The 26367-nt window shown below is 32.1% G+C and overlaps 1 protein-coding gene across 2 annotated transcripts in view; it reads right to left on the bottom strand.

The window, feature by feature from the left end:
* Positions 1-1730: 1730 nt before the first annotated feature.
* The window catches only part of LOC127705457 (uncharacterized), a 123197-nt gene continuing 98560 nt past the window's right edge, over positions 1731-26367 (bottom strand). Inside the window, exons 17-23 of one of the 2 annotated variants that reach the window (XM_052209782.1) lie at positions 23845-24219; positions 22147-22389; positions 19728-20024; positions 14144-14432; positions 11224-11637; positions 8426-8541; positions 1731-1806 (exon numbers count right to left, since the gene is read on the bottom strand). In XM_052209782.1, the coding sequence (XP_052065742.1) occupies positions 8442-8541; positions 11224-11637; positions 14144-14432; positions 19728-20024; positions 22147-22389; positions 23845-24219 (1718 nt within the window). In that variant the 3' untranslated portion in view covers positions 1731-1806; positions 8426-8441. Of the gene's footprint in view, positions 1807-4599; positions 8542-11223; positions 11638-14143; positions 14433-19727; positions 20025-22146; positions 22390-23844; positions 24220-26367 lie in introns of those variants that run through there. The other variant, XM_052209781.1, reaches the window with a different exon arrangement.

The raw sequence follows: 26367 nt of genomic DNA on the forward strand, positions 1-26367 counted from the left end.
ATTATGTTATAATCTTTATCACTATTAAAACAAATTACTAACTTAACAAAGAAAAATAAAATGGCATGTAGGCTATGTAGAGACAAAGCACGTTGGTAAAAAAGATATATCAAAACATAAATACAAACTATAAAAATCAGTTGAAAATGGCACTCTCAACTGACTAAATCGATACAAAGCAGAAAAGCCCGAACGTTGCAGGGTATTTATACGTCCCTTATCCCTAATAAAAAAAAAATGTGCAGAATTGTGAGTAAAATTTTATCCTGTCCAGTACTATAGACAAAATTTCACAAAACATTTCATTGCATATGAGAAAATTACCATCACTGGAAGTTAACCAATCAAATTATTACCTGTGTACAAGCTTTAGTAACCATGTAACCTCAAGTTTCCAAAATATTCTCTAGAAACACCAAATAAAAAATAGTGGTGCTTTGAAACACCCAATATATATGTTTATGACCCAGAAACCTTTTACTCAAGATCAATTTCTTACAACTGTCAAATTCAAGGTATTATTTTTTCCGACCGTTTTTCGTATGCAACCGGATGTGACGTGCTACGATTTGGTGATATTACATCTGTAGGATATGAAACTCTTCTGAGAATTCTGTAAAGACTAGACGCTATTCACAAACATCATACTTTTATTCGGTGAATAACCTGAGTTTAAAACCATTGATTTTTAAAGATATAACAAAAGTTCCATCGGTTTTAGATGTGATCAGATAGTCGTATTAAAAATCTACTAGGGCGCAATTGACATTAGATGCGAGTCTTATCAGAATTCTGTTTAGAGCACCGTTTGTGTTAGATGCAACAGTCTTATCAGAATTATGTTTGGAATATCATTGGTATTAGATTTGACAGGATATGTTTATAAGACTATTGGTATTAGATTTCAATGTCTTATCATAATGATGTTAAGAATATCGTTAGTTTAAGATGTGACAGTCTTATCACAATATCGTCCTGAATATGCATGAAATATTTGCCACTGGACATTAAGCAACCAACAATCAATCAATCAATCTTATCACAATTCTGTTAAAATGGCATTAATATCAAATGCGACAGAAATTCGGTTAAAATGCTATTGGTATCGAATTCGACATACTTTTATTAAATACGCCATTGGAATCAGATGCGACAGACCTATTAGAATTTTGTTATGTTTTGGTAATATATGTGATAGTCTTTTTATAATTCTATCAAGAGTACCAATTTTTTTTCTACACAAGGAAACGCATGTACCAAGTCAGGAATATAACAGTTGTTTTCTTTTAGCTTTGTAAGTTTTAGCTTTTGATTATGCTATTTAAGTACTTTCCGATTTGAGTTTTCCTTCACTGTTCACTGTTTTTGATATTCGATTTTTGTTTTGTATACGTATGAGATGAAGAAGTCTTATTAGGATTATGTAAAGAATTGATTCCATTTTGTTTCCATTTCAATTTATATTTTACTCATTTTGTTCTTTATCGAGATCACATGATGTCCATTTATTGCGATAAATAAACAAAACTTCACATTATTTGTTTCGAAAGTAAAAAAGTAAGCATCAACGACAATATTTGGTATTTCAGTCTAATGAACGGAGGAAGGATTGTTTCTGCCGTAAACTTATCAAAGATGAAATATTAAAAAGTAAACTCTCAATTGATAACAACACACGATATTAATCAACAAATAAATTGTTTTAAGTAAATTATAATTTACAGGTCATTATTTTATGCCTTGAAGCATATTTCATTGACATTTGGTATCGTCCGTGTTGATTCTCCGAAAGACTGGCCGATCGTTCTGAAAGAAAATAACTCCATATAGGTATATAATAAGATATACTGTCTGAAACAGATAGAGTTATAGATTTAGATATGATGAACATTCTAGTGTTTTAGTTCAAAGTAGACGTGCATTTAGTTTCAATTAAAGTCATTGTGCGTTTACGTTTTATATCTTAGTACATTAGTAGGCAATGTGTTTCGAGTTGCAATTTTCGTTAATTAAAAAAAGACACAAATGTTAAATAAATTATGCTGAGCACTATCTATCGTTTGATAAAGAATCTTCTCGTAAGATGATTTCTATAAGTTTTAATAACATTTTTATTACCTGTTAAATCCCGAACTTGATGTTTGTTTCAATTTTTGAGATCGTAATATTCGTTTCTTTGTCAAATGTTTATGGTGAGCGGAAAAGGAGCATTTGAAATAAGGATCCATCATATACAGTTGAGTCGGCCTCATATCATGATTTGTCAATGTTGACAATGGCGGTCGGTTGAGAACAACGTTTTTGGATAATAAGGTGATTTATGCGTCTCAATTGTGAACTTTTCATTTGTTTGTAGCAACATTGCTGCAGCGCCTGTATATGGGGTACACATCTTCTAAGTGATACAATATTCCAGGGCTTGCATCTCCTATCATTATTTCCACGATAGAATGTTTCTGCTCACAAAGAAGGTAATAAACCAGAAGTAGCCAGTGATGAAGATGGAATCATCCATTCGAAATATTTTAAGGACACCATCACGATTCGGTTGATCGTTATGGAATATCTGTTTCACAGATGACGAATGATGTTCGAAATTGTCGTAACCATAATCGTGACCTCTCTCCCTAGAATGAGACCTACTGAATAAAACTTATCACTGGGGTTGTAATTACAGGGTGCCACATGCATGATCTGTTTACCTATCCAGAGCACATAAATTCCCCCACCCCCAGTTTATTATAGAGTTCGAAATGTTTAGTCTTTAGTTTTCTATGCAATGTTTTATATACTGTTTTATTCGGGGAGGGGGGGGGGGGGGGGGGTGGTCTTTTTTTGTCATAGCGTTGTCAGTTTAGTTTTGACTTATGAGTTTGAATGTCTCTTTCGCCAATCTTTAAATGACATTATTACATGTAGTAATCTACAAGCAATCTGACTAAGAAATAAACTAATTTTATTACTTCAATATTGTAAAGTTGTGAATGGAAACGGGGAATGTGTAAAAAAAACAACAACAACCCGACCAAAGAATATAAAACATCCCAAGGCCACCAATGGGTCATAGCAAGAAAATCAACCCTCATCTGACGGCGGGCTTACGCTCACCCTTAAACAAAAATGTGAACTAGTTCAAAGAATATGACCATCATACTAAACTCCGAAACAAATAACTGAACCAAGACAAAAAACACAGGAGCAAAGGCCAAGATAAAAGACAGACACAATAATAAAGGCCAGATGTTCCTGACTTGGGACCGGCACATAAATGCAGCGGGGTAAAATATGTTTTGTGAGATCTCAACCCTCCCCTTATATACCTCTAACAAATGTAGAATAAGCAAACACACAGCAATATGCACAGAAAAAACTCAATTTAAATGAAGTCCGATGTTAGAATAAGTAACAGAATAAACTACTACTAAGCAAAATGATAATGGTAACATAAATTAACAAAGTACTACTAGCAATTACTGATATGCCAGGTCCAGACCCCAAGTAAACTGAATGAAAGATTATGTCTTCCTCATATAAAAATCAAGCACGACCCCTATTGTTAGGAGAAATGGAAAATAGGAGAAGATATTCTGTAACATGCCAACAACAACAAATATATTATCGAAAGATGGGAAGAATTCTTGGACTAGTTGTATTAATGCCATCTTAAAACTTCTTGATTTACAAGAGTATCAAGTACTCTCATCTTAAACAAACATTAAACATATGCTGAAAAAGAAATTATATTTAAAGTATAGCAATATATGGAAGAAAGAATTATTTAATGATAAAAGACAAAATAAGACCTCTGGAAATAAATTTGGAACTTCGATTATTCAAACCAAACTTTAATTTTGAACCATAATTATCGAAATTACCATATCTTCAAAGATGTGTTTTAACAAGATTTAGAATTGGAGCTCATAAACGTCAAATAGAAAAGGGTCGTTACTTTAATATAAAACTAGAAAATAGAATATGCAAACTCTGTAATGAGGAAAAAGAAGATGAGACGCTTTTTCTTTTAACATGTAAAGCTTTGGTTAATGTAAGAAATCCCTTCAAGCAAAATATTTAGTAAAGATAAAAATATTTCAAAACCTGATAATAAATCTTTTATTTGGCTAATGGGAAATGAAGATAAAAACATTTTGATAATGATTTGTCAATTACTAGAGGTTTTAAATATAAACAAGAAAACAATATTGAATTAGATTTCTTCATATGAAGTTAGATATATATGATCATATATGCATTTACGTCAGTTATATTTTTACATTTAATTAATTATTAGTATGCTATAAGTGCTGTCCAATAAAGGGTCCAGAGTTACAGACGATTGGTCATGTCATATGTTATTATCATTACACATTTCTATTTTCATTTATTTTGATGTTTAATATCAATCAATTAAATCAAAATTAATCATGTTATGTACTTTGTTTAACCAATTTTTTATTTACGCTTGAAAATTATATTGTAATTATTCTGCTCATTTTGGGCGCTGTGATTGGCAAATAAAATATTTGTTTGTTTTTTTGTTGGTATTATATACTTGTTTCATTCTACACCATCTTAAAGTACGTACAAATAAACTATATATCTAATAATAAAAACAAATAGGAGTGTATTTATTTCGAATATATCTTTGAACATTTGCATTTGCAATTTTTCAAAGTGCTTGGCATGACATATTATTATTGAACTTCAATTATATCGTCCATTTGTTACATAAATAATCTTCCTGATTTTTCAGGAAACAATATTTGTATGAAACTCGAATTAATTGTAAAAGGGGATACAAATGTCAAATAGAAAGAAATAGGAAAAAAAATCCGACCCCCAAATTTTTGAACCCCCTTATGATTCATCACCCCCAAACTCAATCCCAGCCTTCCCTTTGTGGTATGGTACCTTGCAGTACAATTTGAGAGAGATCCATACACTTGAACACAAGTTATTGTCTGGAAACTAAAAAAATGCTTGTTTTTTTACCCCAAATTCCTTAACGTTCAGGGCAATTACCCCCAACTCAAACCCAGCATTCCCTTTGTGATATGAAACCTTGTAGTACAATTTCATAAAGATCCATACACTTACACACAAGTTATTGTCCTAAAACTAGAAAAATGCTTGTTTTTGCCCCTTTTTAGTCCCTTATTCCTAAACGTTTAGGGCAATTACCCCCAAAATCAATCCCAGCCTTCCCTTTGTGGTATGGTACCTTGCAGTACAATTTCAGAGAGATCCATATACTTACACACAAGTTATTGTCATGAAACTAGAAAAATGCTTATTTGTAGCCCTTTTTGGTCCCTTATTCCTAAATGTTTTGGGCAATTACCCCCAAACTCAATTCCAAATTTCCCTTTGTGATATGGAACCTTGTAGTACAATTTCAGAAAGATCCATACACTTACACACAAGTTATTGTCATGTAACTAGAAAAATGCTTGTTTTTTGCCCCTTTTTTGGCCATTAATTCCTAAAATTTGAAGCAATTACCCCCAAAATCAATCCCAGCATTCCTTTTGTGATATGGAACCTTGTGGTAAAATTTCAGAGAGATCCATACCTTAACACACAAGTTATTGACTGGAAATGACAAAAATGCTTATTTTTGGCCCCTTTTTAGCCCCTAATTCCTCAACTGCTAGTACCATAACCCCCAAAATCAATCATTACCTTTCCTTTGTGGTATTGAACCTTATGGTAAAATTTCATAGAGATCCATTCACTTAAACTAAAGTTATTGTGCGAAAACCAATGTGTCTTCGGACGACGACGCCGACGACGACGCCGACGAATACAACGCCAACGTCATACCAATATATGACCGCAAAATTTGTTTGCGGTCGTATAAAATCTAATTGTTCAGCGAACAATTGAAGGTCTTTCCACCCGTAACAATATCTTAGACATGAAAATTTTAAATCAAGTTGAAAATGTCATTTCCAGTGCAAAATGATAGCTTATTGTACGCTGTATTTAAAAATATATGTTTTTATACTTTTTGTCTGAAATAAGGGAGATAATTTGTTACTTCCGGTTTAAAAATGTCACTTCCTGTATCATTTGATAGTTAACTTGACACTGATTCCAAAAATATATGGTTCTATGTACTTTTACATTTAATTTGTACAAAAAATAGCTACTTCCGGTTTACAAAAGGTCATTTCCGGTTGATTTTTATAAGGTCATATGACTTGCAACTTACTGCACAAAGTCCTATAGCTTTATCATGCATACATTAAAAGTTAAAGCAAAGGTCAAAATCTAGAACGTAAAATCAAAATTTGACCATGACCCCAATTTCAAGGTCATGAAAAAAGGACCTCAAATCAAAAGACTCTAGGTCTCTACTATATATTGTTAATAAGTAATAATACCATTCAGTTAATATTAGATATCAAAGGGGCGAAAACTCCCATTAAATGTCTGCGTACCCTTTCAACTAAGATTTCCGTGTTACCACATGTCGCAACTAATAATTGTGTAAACATATTTTGTTGCTATCTTAAAAGATTTCTGAAAATAAGTGATAACAAGCCATAATCAAAATTTTGAACATTTTGCACTTGTTCTTTCATATATATCTTTAAAAGTGTTTGAGGAAATGCAAAAACAAGGAAAAGTCAAAACTGAGAACTTGACCTTGACCTTTGACCTTGACCTCATTTTCTAAGTTAGGACCGAGGGACCTCAAATAAAAAGATTCAAGGGTTATACGGTTAACGGTTTATGAGTTAAAAAAATATACCGACAAATTTATTTGGTAAAGGAAGATAACTCCTTTAAAATTTCATCGAATCGCTTCGATCCAAATTAGCCAAAAATTCCTGAGGATGTAACGATTAATTTAGAAAAAGAATTTTGTCGATATCTTTTTTTGTTACGAAGGAGATGCACACACTTGATAAACAGTGAATAGGAAGATAACTCTTACAAAATAAATTTTAGAATGGGTGAAAATAAAAAGCGCATAAACTGTATGATACTATATAAGAAATATCTTCGCGAAATATTGCGAAACAAAAATTTTACGCGATAACTAAATTTTGCGGGAGAAAAAATAATAATAATCAGAACAAATACAATAGGTCTTTCCACAGAAAAGTGGAAAGACCTAATAATAATCAGAAGAAAACCAATAGATCTTTCCACGGAAAAGTGGAAAGACCTAATAATAATCAGAAGGAATACGGTAATGTCTTTCCTTATCGTGAAAGGAAAAACCTAAATAAAACAGGAGACCGAAAGTAGTTTTGGCGATATTGTCTAAGGAAGTGTAAACCAAGGAAATAATTCCTATGAATAAATTACATTCACGTATTTGTAAATATGCGAATCATTTAAAATTAAAATACATAATGATTTTGTGTTAATATTATAATATATTAAATATAATGAGGACGCTCGTTTTAATATCTGGATTTGACGAACATTTAATTTTGAAGCAATACAGTACAATGCGGAATTAGAAACACTACGTTTTGGGATATAGACTATTCTAACATAGTGAAAATATTTAGAGAATGTATCAATTGGACACAGCTGATACCCCCGCCGCTTGCATTAGACGGTATAAAAAGACATAACTCAAGAACGATAAAATTCAAACATGATTTTTGTTTAGTGTTAATAAGCATTCTGTATTAGTTTAATATCATTTGATTGAGACAAATTTTATCATCTTATGTTGTACTGTTACACCACTGTCTAAGGTTAGGTGGAGTAATGGCGCCTTCAAACGATTTTAACGACTGTCTTATTATGTATGTGCCTATCGCAAGTCAGTAGCCTGTAATTCAGTGGTTGTCATTAGTTGCTGTGTAACATAATTGTTTTTAGTTCATTATTTTGTACATAAATGAGGCTGTTAGGACAAGGGTAACAATTTATCCTCCCTCCACTACGGCGGGATCATGAAAAATGTTAACATAGTCGAAAAATACAAAATAACTATGATTTATATATTAACCAAAAATAAAAACTTCTTTTTATCACAAATTGCAACTATTTTGTGCTAATCTTATATATAAAATATAAATATAAGAAACTATGGTATAGTTGCCAAGGCGACAACTCTCCATCAGAGACCAAATGACATAGAAAGAAACATTATAGATCACCCCGCGGCTTTCAAAAATGAGCAAAACTCATGTCATATAATTAGCTATAAATGCATATAGTCTGACCTAATTTGTGTGTGTTATAACGAATAGTTGAACGGAAACATCCAATTATGTTTTTCTTCTCACGTGTAGTGAACAGACAGTAGCATAAAAATAATTATACATATTTTAGTACGAATAAAAGTAAGACACCAAATTATTTACCGTTATAAAGGTGTATATAAAACTGAATTTCACAAAAGATTAGTTGCTACAATTTCGCATTTCACAGCTATATGTGGTATGATATAAACCTTTTCTATTTTGTTACTAATCTGAATCACTACTATCATAACAGTAATCATTATAATAATCATCATAAAAGCCATCTGAATCATATTGGGCATGATTGACCCTGCTCGATTCCATTCTGAAAAAAAAATGCAGTACCATTTAATCTTGATTTTAAACAATGCTGTACACTGCAGAATACATACAATACATGTTAACTGATAACTAATATTAATTCCTAGTGCAAAGAACATGTGATGACGTATAATAAATTTTGACAAAAGATGAAGTTGTATCAAATTGCAAGATTTCCTTCATGTAAGGAACATTTATTTTATATGATCGGGTATTTCAACAGCTCCATACTATTTAGGATTTATATGTTATTTTTTTTCATCTCTCCATCGATCTATTTCGTACCCGAAAAAATACTCTAGCATCTTGAGATTTGAGAATGTACACAACACCCCGCCTAAATCTCTCTCTGAAGAGCGGACTGAAGAGCGGGGTTTGCGGCAAAATGTTTTAATGACCATGAAAAAATTAATGACCCTCCCCCTGCTGAAAGTGTTAGCAATATGTTAACCCCTCTTCCTTATATTACTTTTATTTGTCATAAGGGGCAAATTAATATTTATAAGGGGATGGAAACTGTGCAATGTGTTCAAAATAGGACAAATACCTTTCACAAGCTTAATTAGTTATAGGATATCATGTTTGTAAAATTTCTTATTTGTCGCACAAGCATTTGTTTGCAATGAATTTAAACAAGAAAATAATTATGAATTTTATTTTTCTAAAAAAATTAATAAATTACCGGTCTCGATTTTATCTGTTACAGCAATTAAAGGAATTATTTACAAGGACAACAATTCATTTCATATACATCTAAATAAGTATCTGTCATCATAAAAACATGGATTGCTATGATTTGAAAAGTAAATGAAAAACATCAGGTAGGTAAAACTAACATGATTTTTCTCTGTGTAGATACTCCAATTTTTATAGTTGATCCTACTAAACAGATAATGTTTAAAATCAAATATAGGAGTAATTTAAGAACAAAATTATATGGGCATCTATTACTATACAACATAATGAACAAATTGTGTAGAAATGTCTTTGAAGAGCAATAACTCCTTAAGGGGTCAAATGAAACTTTGGTCATATCAACTTTTTTGTAGATCTCATTAATCTGAACATTATTGTTCTCTACTGCATTTCTCTCTATCTATAATAATATTGAAGATAATAACCAAAAACTGCAAAATTTCCTTAAAATCACCAATTAATGGCAGCAATCCAACAATGGGTTGTTCGGTTCGTCTGAAAATTTCACAGCTGATTGATCTTGATCTATTGAACATTTGCTTTAAATGCTTTAGTTTTTGAGAAATAAGCCAAAAACTGCATTTTACCCCTAGGTTCTATTTTAAGCCATGACGGCCATGTTTGTTGATGATTTAAAATTTCGGATACAATTTATAAACAAGATACCCTAAGGAACATTCAGTCAAAGTTTTAAAGTATTTGGCCTAGAAGTTTCAGAAGAGAAATTCTTGAAATAGTTTACGATGACGACGGATGACGACAACGACAGACTACGGACGACGGATGCCAAGTAATGGCATAAGCTCACATGGGGTCCTTCAGGACACGGTGAGCTAAATATTAACAAATCACATTTTTTCAAAGGAAGATTGACAATGCGATTGAGAAAGAACACCATGACATATTTTCAAGTGTGATATGAAAACCCTTGGTGTGGCTCCGTTTAATAATTATATCGACATGACATGAAAACATTACTATAAAGCTTTTAGAAAATGTTCTACAAGATAGATCACTGTTATAAATCATAATTAAATATTACAGCTGAATTTGCTAAAGAGAAAATGCATTATTCGAGACCACATTAGGTAATGTTGCATAACTATATGAAAAAAGTTTGCGGAAAATATGTTCATACTCATAACAGTTAACGCAAAACTGACAACAGAATGGGGGAAAAAGTAAAATAAAAAAAATACTGAACTCCGAGGAAAATTCAAAAAGGAAAGTCCCTAATCAAATGGCAAAATCAAAAGCTCAAACACATCTAACGAATGGATAACAACTGTCATATTCCTGACTTGGTACAGGCATTTTCTTATGTAGAAAATGGTAGATTAAACCTGGTTTTAAAGCTAGCTAAACCTCTAACTTGTATGACAGTCGCATCAAATTCCATTATATTGACAACGATTTGTGAACAAAACAAACAGACACAATAGGTAAACAAGTCACAAATAGGGGTAAAACAGCAACACGAACCCCACCAAAAACTGGGGTAGATTTCAGGTGCTCCGGAAGGGTAAGCAGATCCTGCTCCATATGTGGAACGACACACAACAGAAAAAAGAAATTCACATATTGAAATCAATGGACAAGTAACACGTACATCAATATAAAATCGGCGGCTTTCGTAGGTACTCGGGGAGGTTAAGCAGAATGTAAACCACGTCGTGTTGTCCATATAAGGTACTGTTCCAATCAATCATAAAATATCAAATTAAAAGAGTTATTACATTTAAAAATAATCCCAAGAATCATACATGTAACACTAGAATGATTTCTTAGAAAACAAATATGTCTTAATCCCATTGCAATTCACAGTTTGCGATAGTTATTCAAGGTTGGGAGGATTTTCTTGTAAAGAGAAGTTATGTCATCTTCTGGAAATGATCTGTTTCGGATAGGCAAAAGTACAAAACAGCGATTAAATATATGCTCTACTATTTCTGTGAGTATGTTATTATAAGTAATAATACGAAAAGCATACCTTTCAATCTGAATAATTTCGTCGTCGTTCATAAATTCTTTCAAACATATGAAACGTTTGATTTTTGCTGGAAGCGGAAGTGCTGAAATTTTTGTTTCAATCTCAGAACCATTTGAAACCATTAAGAGTTGATGTCGAATTGCTTTTCTGCATATATCTGTTAAGGATTTTGGACCTCTATCAATTTTCTCCAAGAATGATTGAAATTCTGCTTTTTTCGTTTCAATATCATGTCGTTTATAGACACGGTACTTTATTTCGACATTTTCAGGAGTACGCTTAGAGACATCAAAGGCATCGAACCATTCTTCCTTCTTCACATCCCATCCACTACGTATCAAATATTCTGCAGTTTTGAAGAGTCCATTAGTTATCAAATTGAACAGGACTGGCCGATTGATAATTTGACTTTGTCTGAAAAAGGTGAATAAGATTAACTTTGTATGTTTTTAATTCAAAATAATGAATGCATTATTATCAAAATTTTATATGGAGCTTCGAACATATCGTTCATTATATCTTGATATATCCAAAGTACCAATACAAATATAACATCTAGTTTGGTAGAATCCAACTACGTAGTGGTGTTTTTTTAAAAATCTTCTCGAAAGCGCTGTGTTCCTGTGATCACAAAAAAACTACCTTTCATGACTTTCCTTAACCGTCCACAGTATAATGTAATTCGAAAGAAGATACACTATTGGAACAGTTCCTTACATTAACATAACAACTGTATTGTACAAAGAAATTCAACAGTCGGATGATGCTAATATTTCATAAACTTAAAGAATTAATCAATCGAACAAAACACTTTGAAAATTGAATTGTTTGTGTATTTTTATTAGTTTAATATATTAAAATGAAATAAAATGAATCGCTTGGAAGCAACTTTAACCTGACGTGTTGTGTATTCAGTGAATTAATTTCTGTCTAAAATCACAGTGCCCCAAAATTACCAGTGTAAAACAATTTAAGCAGGAACACCAATGGTCTTATCTATTTCAAAAACGAGAAATGAGAATCACCTATGGACCAGTTCAATGAACGACAACCACTGAACAACAGGCTCCTGACTTCGGACATGTGCATAAGAATACAGCAATTTTAAACGTTTAAACAGGCGCTAATCTTCACCCTAACCTACGACACGCTATAAAATATCAATTTGAATGACTTAACTCGATTAAACAGATATTTAAACAAAAACAAGTAAACATACAATGAACGAATGAGTTTGATTTATGACACAATATAAAAACAAAATGTAAAATCAAAATACCGAACTGTGAGGAAAATTCAAAACGTAAAGACCATATATAATCAACCATATATCAAAAATCGGGAATAGGAAACGAATTAAAGGAAAGGTACGATCATCCTGTGCAGAATATGTTGTAATATAAAGATTACGAATCATTGTTATATCAAGCAATCACAAATATATAACTAGATTTGCTATTTCAAGCATATTTTGTTTTTCTTCCCGTAGAATAAGATTGAGTTCTATACACAGTTTGGGATTTCTTTTTAATCTAAAACTAGATCATCGCGCGAGGAAGAACGTGGCGTCACGTGATGCGCAGCACATTTATAGTCTTTTTAGAGGGGACCTTGGAACAGACAACATGTGTATATATTGACGGAGCGGCAAAATAACTGTTCATTTTGTTTTTCAATAGCTCGCATATCACACGATAGATGTATCTTATTTTGTACAATTTAATTACACGTTCATTGATTGATTTCATCTAATGTGCATATTTAAGCACGTGTTTGATTCCCGGACGTGTAATTTAATGCAAGTGCAGAAATGTCAATAATATATGCTCTTAGTGTTTCTCCCTCTCTCAGTGGCGATTTCCTCTTCAAAGCACGGTTAGAATAGAATAGAAGCACGTTAAATTATATATTCGTTTTCTTCTAGCATATTCAGCAGATGTTTTGCAGCACAGATTTGAATTTGATCGTATGCACACCCTCTTGATTACAGAATTGTGCCTCAAATCGCTAGGTGTTTTATGTTTTTTATTCTGTTTCCATGGCAACGGCAGCCATTTTAAAAATTTCAAAGACAGATGACATTTCAATACCATTTAACATGGATCGAGCTTAAATTTTGTAAGAAAATGTTACTATTACTATGACGTTTTTTCCCATATGGGTCAATATAGCACTTTTAGCCTTTTCTCCATGGTCACAGCAGCAATCTAATAAATTCCAACGGCACTCCATTCTACAGTTCATACTATTGTTACAGCTGTTTATGTTTGGGGGTGGTGGTATGTGTAACGGTCGATTTTCTATGAATTAATTAAGGATTTATTTTCGTTCTTTTAACGTTTGAACTGTTTCCATGGCAACAGTAGCCATTTTTAAAGTTCTTGAGAAGGATGGCACATTTTCGAATGATGAGTTATAATTTCTGAAAGTTTCATTTAATTTGGACCATTTTTCGGTTTTTCACCATTTAGCCGTTTTTTTGGTAACAGCGGCTATCTTGAAAATTCCAAACCCTAAGTGCACATCTGCACTTGGGGATAGTCATCATGGTGCAGTTTTATCAATGTTTGTCAAGTCATCTCCGAGAACTAAGCTGGACAAAAAATGTGGTATGTAAATTCGTTAGAATAACAATATGTCCCCCTTTTCCAAAGGGATGTCATAATTATAGAATTTAAATTAAAAAATGTTCCCTATTTGTTGAATATTATAAGAAAAAGAGAAAACATCAATTATGAGATGACCAAACTTCATCCCCATTTAAATGCAGATCACTTTACGGTGAAATTTATATACGAAATTTACGGTATTTTAATAGTTTTATTTTAAGATTAAAGTTTTAGTAAGCAACAACTTTTAACAATTTTGACGTAAGCCTGATAAACTATGAGGATAGACAGTAATAAAGTAGTATACTCACAACTGCATTTCTCGAGCGGATAAATCTTTGGTTTTTGGATCGATTGATTCAAGTGACACAGGACCTAAATCTGCACCTCCACAAACAAGTATATTCAATAAGGACACGTCTACCGTTATAAAGCCGTATTGTTCTTCTTTTTCCTCTTTTATCTGGAGACCTTTAATGTCATTGATCATATGCTGCACTAAAACATCAAGAGGTCTTTCCCCAGTCGTAGACACTGCATTTAAATTAGATCCACATTTCACGAGAAGTGATGCCATTTCATATCTATCCTCTAACTGACCTATATTATACAAGTTTCGAATTACGCAACAAAAATTATATAGTAATATGTAATATCAAGTCCGGAAGCTTAATTAACTAATGCATCTTAAAATTAAAATAAAAAGATGAATGTAATAATACTTTAGAGCTAAATAATATCAAATCATAATTCATGGAGATGAGGTAGTTATTTCATATATGTCAAAATCGAACTTGACTCAGATATTATGGTTCACCACGTCTTCTAATATCTTTATACTGTTCATTGTGTTAGAAATTAAACAGTTTTGTCAAACGCTACGTTTATTATAACTCGAAATAACAAATTTTGTATAGGTAACCAAGGGAACTAGTTTTGAACGGAAAATGAAAATATATAGGACACATTTAAATTATGATTCAGGACATTGTTTTTAAACCTTATTATGATACTAAAAGTAATATTTCAAAATAAAAATTTACGAAATTACGATCGAAACTCGTCATCATTCCGCTAATTGTGACAAAATAGGCTGAGTTTAATAATATTCTAAAAGTGATTGAATGAGAGGCAGTTGTTAATAGTTGTTCAAATCTCAAAAATTAGTTAAACAAATACAAATCAGGGGAAAACAAAAATATATTAAATAGCATAAGCTTCACGGGGAGATCTTACTTTGCTAACATTATTGCTGTTTACAGTTTATCACTATTTATAATAACATTCAAGAATAAGACCAAAAAACTGGAAAATTTCCTTTACATTACTAATTCAGGGGCAGCAACCAAATAACAGGGCAGATAGATCTATACCAGGTGAACATTTCAACCCTGTCGTATTTGCTTGAAATGCTTTAGTTTCAGAGATATAAGCCAACAACTGCATTTTAACCCTATGTTCTATTTTTAGCCATGTCGACCATGTTGTTTGGCAGGCGGAGTACTAGTCGTTGGACACGTTTTTTTAAACTAGATACCCTAATGATGATTGTTGCCAAGTTTGGTTGAATTTGTATATGTAGTTTTAGAGGAGAAGATTTTGTAAAAGATTACACTCAGCTAAGAACAAAATTTCCAGGGGAACTATGCCTGAGAGTAGAAAGTCCTTTGTATATTTCATTCATTAATGATTTATAAACAATAAAATGATTAAAAATGGCTGTATTAATGATATTTCATGATTTCATATAAGTGCTGCCTTCCTGGCTTGGGATTGCAAGTGAGTTATAAAAAAGCATATATATATATATATATATATGAATACGAGTCGAGTTTGACTGCCAATGATAGAAATATCAACGTAAGACTAAGTTACCAACTGATACAGATTACGGATATAAACCGTGGATCCGCAATCGTTACAAAAAAAAAAAAAAAATAAAATATACAAGGAAAATTCAAAACGGAAAGTCCCTAGTCGAATGGCAAAATCAGAAGCTCAAACACATCAAACGAATGGATAACAACTGTCTTTTTAGCCTCTCACTTGCATGACATTCGCATAAAATTCCAGTATATTGACAACGATGGTTGAACTTATTAAACAGACATTATGGGTAAAAACGTCAAAAATTGAGGAACATTGAGCAACACAATGTCGTCTGCATTCGACGTGATTCAGAAAACACATCCTGGTTTTTGATTTGCTTTTATTTTTTTTAAAGTATTGGATTTATTGTAGATATCATCTAATCGGTTATTCATGTAAAGTTATTTATCCCATTAAATAGATGAAAATAATAAATATTTTGAATGTGAAATACATATAAATTTAAACAGAAATAAGAATTGTAATATGTAAAATAAATATATAACAAATTATTTTCAGGTCATAGTACGGAAAGAGCAGAGATAAGATTATTCTGTGGAAATGTTAAAAGAGGATTATGATGATGTCAAACTTCATTGGCAAACAATAAAAGGGGCAGTCCGAATGTATAGACCTCCCGAAAGCACTCTTCATGGAAGGCTAAGTGACACAGGAGATGTTAAAGATCTAAGAATATATATCCTGCTATATTTACTCTTATAGAAGAAGTTGAACTTACAGTACATTGTTTATTAATGGCTGATAAAGGACACGGATATACACGCTGTTAAATTATGGAAATTGATTAAAATTTGTCCAAAACAATTAAGAAATATTAATAAAGTATTGCGACATCATTTACTAAAATTTATTTTAATTAATGAAAAATAAAGGCTACAGTGGTATACCGGTGTTCAAAAGTCATAAATTGATTGAAGGAAAAACAAATCCGGGTAACAAACTTAATCCGAGGGAAACTATAAGAGTAAAACAAAGGAACAACAGGACCACTGAAGTGCAACAAAAACAAACGCCAACATACATAGAAACGAACTATTCGGTAACATCTGTCATATTCCTGACTTGGTACATTTTAAGAAAAATATGGCGGGTTGAATCTGTTTTTTCGGCTAGCCAAACATCCCGTTAAAATTGGCAATGTTTAAAATTATATTGCTAAAAGGACAACACTACGTAACAGAAATACAGAACAAACACAAGGAAGAACCCTCGTCACAAAGAAACGCGCAAAGTAATAATATAATGGTCAACAAAACATGCAGACCGCAGAACTACAAAGAACATCTGCCATTAACGACAGACACCACAAACAGTGACGCACTTACTTACGTAACGAACATGCAATCTCTAACTCGATTATGATGATGTCAAACTTCATTGGCAAACAATAAAAGTGGCAGTCCGAATGTATAGACCTCCCGAAAGCACTCTTCATGGAAGGCTAAGTGACACAAGAGATGTTAAAGATCTTAGAATATATGTCCTGCTATATTTACCTTTATAGAAGAAGTTGAACTTACAGTACATTGTTTATCAATGGCTGATAAAGGACACGGATATACACGCTGTTAAATTATGGAAATTGATTAAAATTTGTCCAAAACAATAAATAAGAAATATTAATAAAGAATTGCGATATCATTTACTAAAATTTAATGATAAATAAAGGCTACAGTAGTATACCGGTGTTCAAAAGTCATAAATTGATTGAAGGAAAAACAAATCCAGGTAACAAACTTAATCCGAGGGAAACTATAAGAGTAAAAAAAAGGAACAACAGGACCACTGAAGTGCAACAGAAACAAACGCCAACATACATTATCTACATGATCTAGTAATTATCTACATGATCTAGTAATTATGTCTTATCGTTTGTAGTCCAAATATTTATAAAATTGCCTTCCAATACCATCATTGTCGTGAAACATAGAAACGAACTATTCGGTAACATCTGTCATATTCCTGACTTGGTACATTTTAAGAAAAATATGGCGGGTTGAATCTGTTTTTTCGGCTAGCCAAACATCCCGTTTAAATTGGCAATGTTTAAAATTATATTGCTAAAAGGACAACACTACGTAACAGAAATACAGAACAAATACACGGAAGAACCCTCGTCACAAAGAAATGCGCAAAGTAATAATATAATGGTCAACAAAACATGCAGACCGCAGAACTACAAAGAACATCTGCCATTAACGACAGACACCACAATCTTTATACAATTATTTTCACAAAAGCAGTCAAAACAATTTTCACGACAATGATGGTATTGAAAGGCAATTTTATAAATATTTGGACTACAAACGATAAGACATAACACATTATCAAACTGAAACCTAACAGAAACATAAAAAACAAATAAATGAAAGTTGGATGTACAAAATACAGAGACACGTCGTTAAGAAATGCAAATTCACACTCGGTATTACAGTCATATTCGTGAATAGGTACTTAGCAGACAGGCGACATAGTTGTCAAACCACAATCGTAGACATGGTAGAAATGTAATTAATAAGTTTAGACCCATCGACACATATTGATCAATAAATTCGGGATGGTGTCCATAAAATTTACGGAGAGTCATTTTTAATCTTTCCTCCTCTTAACTCTGTTGAAGCAGTTTCTGCGTAAGGAGAACACTCCTGTATATGAAGCCAGTATAGTCTGAACAAGCACGAGCATAAATGTTATCAAAATTTGAATAGTATTAGTCAACATCATTAGCAGTCTGTCTGGTTCAAAGTGAACAGCATTCGATTGTGCAAATATTTCCTTTATTCAATATGAACTATATTTTGATAGCATGCGCGAAATCACTGGACATTTGTAAAATTGTCGAAATAGGGCTTTCTCTATTTTGGGACACACATACCAAAAAATCTTAAAGGTAAAGTCATTCCTAAAGAAGCTTTAATTAATCTGAAGTATGTCATGATGAATTTGTTCACAAAAGTTTAATAAATTATATGTTTTATGAGTAAGCCCAAACGTGAGCAGAAGTCTTATATACACGGACCCAACGGACTGCACCGTACCTAAACTAACAACGATGCATTATAACATGTATAGAATAAGGCGATTGCATTATCTTTTAAGCAGTTTTTTTGTATTGATTTGCAGATCACAAAAGTGAGCAATATTAATTAACATCTCTGTTTTCATAATTATCAAATTGACTTATTATACAAGTTATACCTTTTGACAACACAGCAATCAGTGACATATTCAAAAATGTTTTGGTAATTAGCGCTGATCACTTGAGTGTTGTGATAATCCATTAATCAAGTGCATCAGTACTGGTATTTATTTGTTATCGATTCACTGTCAGTGACTCAAGTTTACGTTGTTTATATATGTAACAACTCAATACAGTGATTTTTTTCTATTGTATTTTGTCATTCAGAGGAAACACAGTGAAAATTTAACCTGCCAATTATGTCATCAAATCGCGAAAAAAAAAATGCCGACAGACAAAACTCCGACACGGTATTCGCCATTTGATTAGAACCTTCCTTTTTCTGAATTTTCCCCGGAGTTCGTATTTTTCATATTTTACGTTTCACTGTACTAGATCATGTAGATAATTGAACATTACCATTATCGTTTTAATAATCAGAGGTCAGGTATGTAAAAAAAAAATTTCAACAGGGAGCTGACCTGTTCTCAGGCCTGGTCTAAAGCAGAACTTTTCACATATCTGGTCTGGAGCAGACATGTCCTCATGACTGCTCAAAAGTAAACCTGTCTACAAGTCTGGTCAATAAGTCTGTAGTAGTTTTCAAAAAACTGACATTGGTCTGATCTACCAATAAATTAACGTTCTTGAACATTTAAAATTGCCTAAGGTAACTGGAAAGCAGTCAACAAGTCTTACACAAGTTAATACTCGTACAGGTTATGACTGCACTCACTTGTAAATACTAAAAATCCATAGTTTGAGAAATCGAATACACCAAATAAAATTTAACGTTTTGAGTTTCAGAAATAACATGACTTTCTTACCTTTTGCACAAGCATAATGTAAAGCTGTTTTCTTCATGTCATCAGCAAAATTGACATCAGCTCCATAATTTATTATCTCTTCAACAAGACGGCTGTCTTGATACCAAACACAGTCAATTAAGTTAGACCCGTTTGCTTTACGTTTATTCGGATCAGCACCCTTCTGCAGCAGGGAATGTATAAAAGAAATCCAGGAGTCGATATTTCTATAATTCTGAATATAATTTTGAAGACAGTATCCAAGTTTTGGGTCCGCTCCGCTTTTCAACAAAACATTCGCTATGTCTAAAACTGTTTCTGTTGAAGAAAGAAACACAATTACTCAATAGATTAATGTAGCTACAGGTGAACATATTCATGAAACATACTGTTATTTTGTTAATGCAATTTTCTACTAAAATATTCGATTTATAGCTACTATCATACAATGTATGTACTATTTTATAAATCTTGTAATTATTGCTAATTGCTGTCATCTATGATTCCTGTCCTTTAAAATAGTTTCAAATAGAAAATAAATGGTTATATGTTTTGAAATACGTTATTAACAAACAATAACTAGTAGTCATGTTGATTTAATTGTGATTTTGAAGATAGTGTATTACTGATAATAACAACTGGCAATTATAGGTTGCACTTTGTAAATACAGCTGTTTCTAAAACCACGCCTCTTTTGGGGAGATATATAATATTCATAGATATGTTAATTTGTTAACGTACTGGTTCCCATTTATGATCTCTGTGTTTCATTTCATAGAGACATCACTTGGGAATGTAACCAGTATAGAAAAATATTGGTAGCGCCTAAATTTCAATTCTTAGGAGGTCCAAAAATGGAGGTAAGGGTAGTATAGAGTTTTAGTATAAGTTTAAACTCTTAGAAGTTCAGGGCATATAAATGTTGAAAATATGCCGCACAGCCCTATATTTTGACCTTTGAATAAAATAGTAGTGCATATAACCTTTCCGTTCTAGGATATTATTTTTCGCGAAACTTCACAGTAAAAGTGTCACAGTTTTAGCCGCAAAGGGAGTTCCTATGGGAAATTGCATTGTCTATATTTACAGAATTGCAACCTGAAGTAAAAGTTATAGCATGTTCATGGCAACGTCGTTATTTCTAAATACAGTACATACATATCGTTTGAAACTACGTTTAAACTGCAATTTCTCGAGAACTTCTATTCCTTGTTAATTTGTACTAAGACTCCAGGAAGACAATGACGAACATTATTGCCACGGTTTGTTTATATATTATAATCGTAACGAGTTTTTGTAATTTATGATTTTAAAAATTGGTTTATCTAAAATTCCATAGAGCAAAAAAGCCCTCGTAACCACATTAAAGTTGAAAATGTCAACAATAAGACCTAGACCTGCTGGCATACCAAAGAAATGTTATAACAACAAGTACATTTCTCATTAAGTTACAAAGTTCATGCCTATATTACAACGAAAATCTGTAAACCGGACAGAAACAGAGTCTCAATTTTTAAGCCAGTATTACTGTTGGCCAATATAAGTATGAACCAACGTGTAACTCTATTAAAAATAAGATTTACCAACGTTACCATTTGTGTATAAGGCATCTAAAAAAAAACCATTTCCATAAATATCATCTCTCTTTTTTCTTTTTGTCTATCTTGTATTGCTTATATGCTTTCTGTTTTCAAATGATCTCTATCTCATATAGCTTTAAGGCCAACCACTGTTGTAAGTGGACTTACAAATTCGGCTATGTTGACCAAGGTACAGAGACAGTATTGCCGATCATTTTCGCTGTTTACAGAATATGAGTTAATGCCAATTACTTCTATAAGGCGTCGTCATGATATGTTAGGCATTTGTCTCATTTTTATATCTTGTCTTTGCTTGTCATGCTATCAATTTAAAGTTTCTTTCTATCTTTAAGATGTATCAATATAATAGGCGAAAATGTATTGTCTCCCTATGATATGCATCAGTTCATTTTTAAATAAATACCACAATTATGAGTATGGACAAATTTGGTTTCAAGACCAAGTAGATTTTGGTAAAAAAAAAAATCGAACGATGGAAGACGACAGACACCAAGAGATGAAAAAGCACACTTTAACTTTTTTTTCAGATAAGCTAAACATGAGTCAATTTGATATTTTGTCCCCCATTTTCTTGAAAACCAAGAAGTGTGAACCCGTATGTAAATATATGAGGCTAAAAATAAAACTCTGCGTATTGCTTTAATGGACAGACTATGATCTTATGAGCATGAAGTATGTCATTTCAAAGATGTATGATGCTTTTGTTATTTTCCAATTTAAGAGACAAAAAATAACCTTATCGTACAAATTCTTTTGACATATTATTCTTTAAAATAAGACTTGTAACATTAAATCTTGTAAACTGACGTTCAATAATATGAACAAAAAAATTCACTAACCAGAATTAATGTAAGAGCTTAGAGCTGTCTCGTTTAGATTGTCACAAATATTTAGATCAGCGCCATGCTTTAAAAGAACGTTGAAAACGTCCTCAAAGGAGTTACCATCTGAGTGGCAGTAACTGTGATAATTTTGCTGGTGCTTTATAACCAAGAAAAATAAACCAGATCTTCCATCTTTATCTACCAAATTAACATTTATTCCATGTTCCAACAGAAGCTGTGCAAGACAAAGGTCGTTTTCTGAAAAAAAAAAACCTAGAATAAAACATCCATATATTTCATTCGAGTTAAACTGAATACACTGAAAAGAATAGTTCAAGATAGTCAACTAATATCAACGTATTGCGATATCATATAAGTTCCTTAATTTCAGATTTCATCTTGCATTTTTTTACGCAAAGAAGAAGTCTTTGAATTCAACAATGAAAGTAAAATAGAACACAAATGGAAATTAGTGAAGTATTTTAATATTTTTCAACACAAACTAAATGATGACCATAGCTATATGTACGAACTTATTGAGGAAGAAAAAAACTTCTGTTAAGATGTCTTTATTGTTGTGAATATTTGTATGAAAGCGAGACATTGATCATTAATCATTGAACATGGTCAAAAGAAATCAAAAATATAACATAAAAAATACCGACACCGAAGTATATTTTGATGGGTTTAACTTGGTTTCATATCTAGCTGAACCTCCCATTAGTATAAAAGCTGTATATACATTGTAGTTTCGTTATAATGACAAAATTGTATGTGCAACCCAAACAGACAAAATTGTTTAAGGTGCCAATAATGTCAAAATTGAATACACATATATCATAGATATACAACATGATTAAATTGAATAATCTAAACAAACATACAATAAAATAAAAACAAAAAATCAACAAGTTATTTTAGTTGATAGTAGATATATTGACGTTCAGTTCACGGTTTAAAATTAAAAAAAAAAGCCAACAGGTAGAGCACTTCCAATACAAAGGACAACAGGTAAAGCACTTCCAATACAAAGTACTATATATTTTTACTGGGTCGACATCACTGCTGGCAGTATTTTCTCGAAAAGGTTATAACCAGTCCAGTAGTCAGCACTTGTGTGTTGAAATGAATTATCATTCACATGGCCATAATTATAAATAAATCTTTTTATAACTTTTATAATTTTTCGAAATACTAAGGATTTTTAACTCATGGAATAGAGTACCTTAGCTGTACATGACATAAACTATCGGAATTTTTGGTATTTTATGTAACGTTTTTTAAATGTTTGATTCAAGCGTCACCGATGTGTCTTTTGAAGACGAAACGCGCATCTGGCGTAAAAAATTTTAATCCGGGTATCTGTGATGAGTTTAATAATTTTGTAGACAATATATTTGAGATTATTTTTTAGCAGTATTCGAATGTCAAAGATAGCCGTACACTTCTTAAGTATGGGTATGAACACGTACACCGCGACGCCCGCTTAGTGCTGACTTTTCCAATTGGACAACATACACAAGTATCTGTATGAGTGAGTTATCTCGTTTTAACACACAAAAAAATCATTGTTTATCAAATTTTGAAAGGGACTGACACTGAAGACGATCATTTATTTTTGCCGAAATAATTGTCTATACGATTTAATATTATCTTGTTCGTATATTTTATCTTCATCAAATGCGCAGTTTAAACCGTTAGACTTATACTTACCTTTTTTACTATTCAGTCCAAAAATAGTATGGAGTCCTGAAATTCCTTCATAATTTGTTGCATTGATATTTGCACCAGCTTCTAATAGGAGAGTCGATGTCTGGATATCTCTGGCTTCCAAAGCAGACAGTAAAGGTATTTGGTCTTGGGTGTGATCATTAGGATTAACCCCATTCCTGAGTAATGTTGCTACCAACTGCGACGTTATCGTAGAAACGTCGATCAATTGTTTTTTCCAAGAAATGTCGATTAGTTGCCTTCGCCAAACAATCGTAGCAAGGTACAATAGAGATTCCCCATGTAAATTTTGACACAGCTGGTTTGAGGTTTGATTTTCTAGCATGGTTTCGATAATGTCACATACATTCACCTTTGCTGAAGAAAAAAAAAAATCACAAACTTTCCGTAAGTGTTTGAATTCGACTTTTTAATGACAACAAAATACAATTTCGCATAAAAATATATTGATGTCCTGTCACTCATTCAAGCGACTGAAATTAAAACTACACAAATAACATGTTTTCGCGGTCTTAAATATTAAGATACCATCATAGTCATTTGATCGGTAATGTTAACCGATAGTGTTTTATTTTTGATTGTGAAAGTTTGAAGGAGTGTAAATTTTAATGGCTGATGATGCATAAATAGCAAAAGACTCTTAAATTTAAGGACGTTTCGTGCAATATTTACGCCTAAAACCACCACACTATGGACAATTTTGTTGGTTGAAATCAGCACAAACTGCTTTGCGTGTACTTGAGGTTTGTGTATTATTCTTTAAGGTAATGTCATATAAAATACTTGAGAATATGATTTAATCAAAAGACATGTTAATATATTTAATTCTCAGAACATGCCATTTATGTTCTCCAGGTTCATCGATACCCGGGAACACTCTATCATCCTAACTTAATGGCTTAAATATACATTTAATGCAAAACTGCAATAAATAGAGAAAATCTAAAACAAAAACGGAAATTGAACTAGCGCTAAGTACAGAAATTAAAGATCATTAACATAAAGTTAAAAAAAATACAATCATCAACACAAAACAAGACGAATGAACCAATTTTATCATGAGGCAGATATTGTTGTTTAACTCCTACGCAGCAACTAATAAATACGCTTATTCGGAGGTTAAAAATTGATTTGTTTCCTTAAGTTTTCATAAATATTAGCAATGCTATACAATTCTAAATTCTTTAACTTCTTGTTTAGACATTTATCGAATTATTCCAAAGATTATCACAGAAGGGAAGGATGTGTAAGATTTTATCTTGGCAGTGGTCAAATAAAAATGTTTTTCACGACATTTGTAACATTGTTTTTTTTTTTTCGAAAAGGTATTCCGACAGTCTCATTTTGACATGAAACAATTACGTAAGTTAAGAGTTAAAAACGGTACTATTTTATTAAAAAAAACTGTCTGAAAACGAACACGGTATGTAAAGTAGCAAATGTCGTTTCTGTAGTCAAAACCGTAAATGTGTATGTGGCTAAAAGAGGCAAACGACAACAAGCTGATACTACAACCTAATGTGGAAGAGACCTAGACAATGCTATTATGACAAAACAACGACAAAAAACGTGCTCCAAAATGATCAACGTTTCCTGAAGCATATCAATATTGATCATAGCAAGTACAAATTCAGTGATTAATCCCATTCGATGATGTTGCGATCGAGAAAGTTGAAAAATAGCCGTGTTCATCTGAAGAACAGATATCTAAATATATAACGACTATTTAACTCGTGAGGGCGTCCGTAAAACTATTGAAGGAATGACTTAGACTTTACCAATTTATTACCTTGGTTCAATAGCTTCTTCTTATCAGCAATTCTCTATCAAGAGAATAATAAAAAATAAAATAACAAAAGTACCAAACTCTGACGAAATGCTAAACGGAAAGTTCCTAAGCAAATCAAAATTTCTAAACTACAAACGAATGGATAACAATTGTCATATTCCTGACTTGGTGCAGACATTTTCTTCTGTAGAAAATGGTGGGTGAAACCAGGTTTTATAGCGATCTCAAACTCTTACTTGTATGATAGTCGCATAAAATAGTGTTATATTGACAACGATGTAATAGGTAACGCAACAGCAGCAATTTTGTTCAACTGTGTAAATATACTCATCATAGATACCAGGATTGAAAATTTCTATTTGCGCCAGACGCGCGTTTTGTCTACATATTCTTCATATGGAACAATGCTTTAATCTTGCTTAATAACAATGGACGGTTTTTGACTGACACACACGTCAAACCTTCCGCGCAATTGCTACGGAAAGAGCACATTATAAGTTTTGCTTTGCTTATGAAGATGGGAAATGATTTCTATTATCTTCCGGAGCACTTTAGATCACCTCAAGTTTTATTCTAAAGGGATTTATTATGCTCTTGCTTTTCTTTTGTAGTATTGTTTTTGTGCTGTTTAAATTCTTAATGACAGTATTGCTACATATAAAACGTTCCCATTTTAAAATTTCACACTGAGTTAGGTTTCAGGATTAGAAAATGGA

This window comes from Mytilus californianus, unplaced genomic scaffold, assembly GCF_021869535.1.
Source record: "Mytilus californianus isolate M0D057914Y unplaced genomic scaffold, xbMytCali1.0.p SCAF_6, whole genome shotgun sequence".
Taxonomy (NCBI): Eukaryota; Metazoa; Mollusca; class Bivalvia; order Mytilida; family Mytilidae; genus Mytilus; species Mytilus californianus.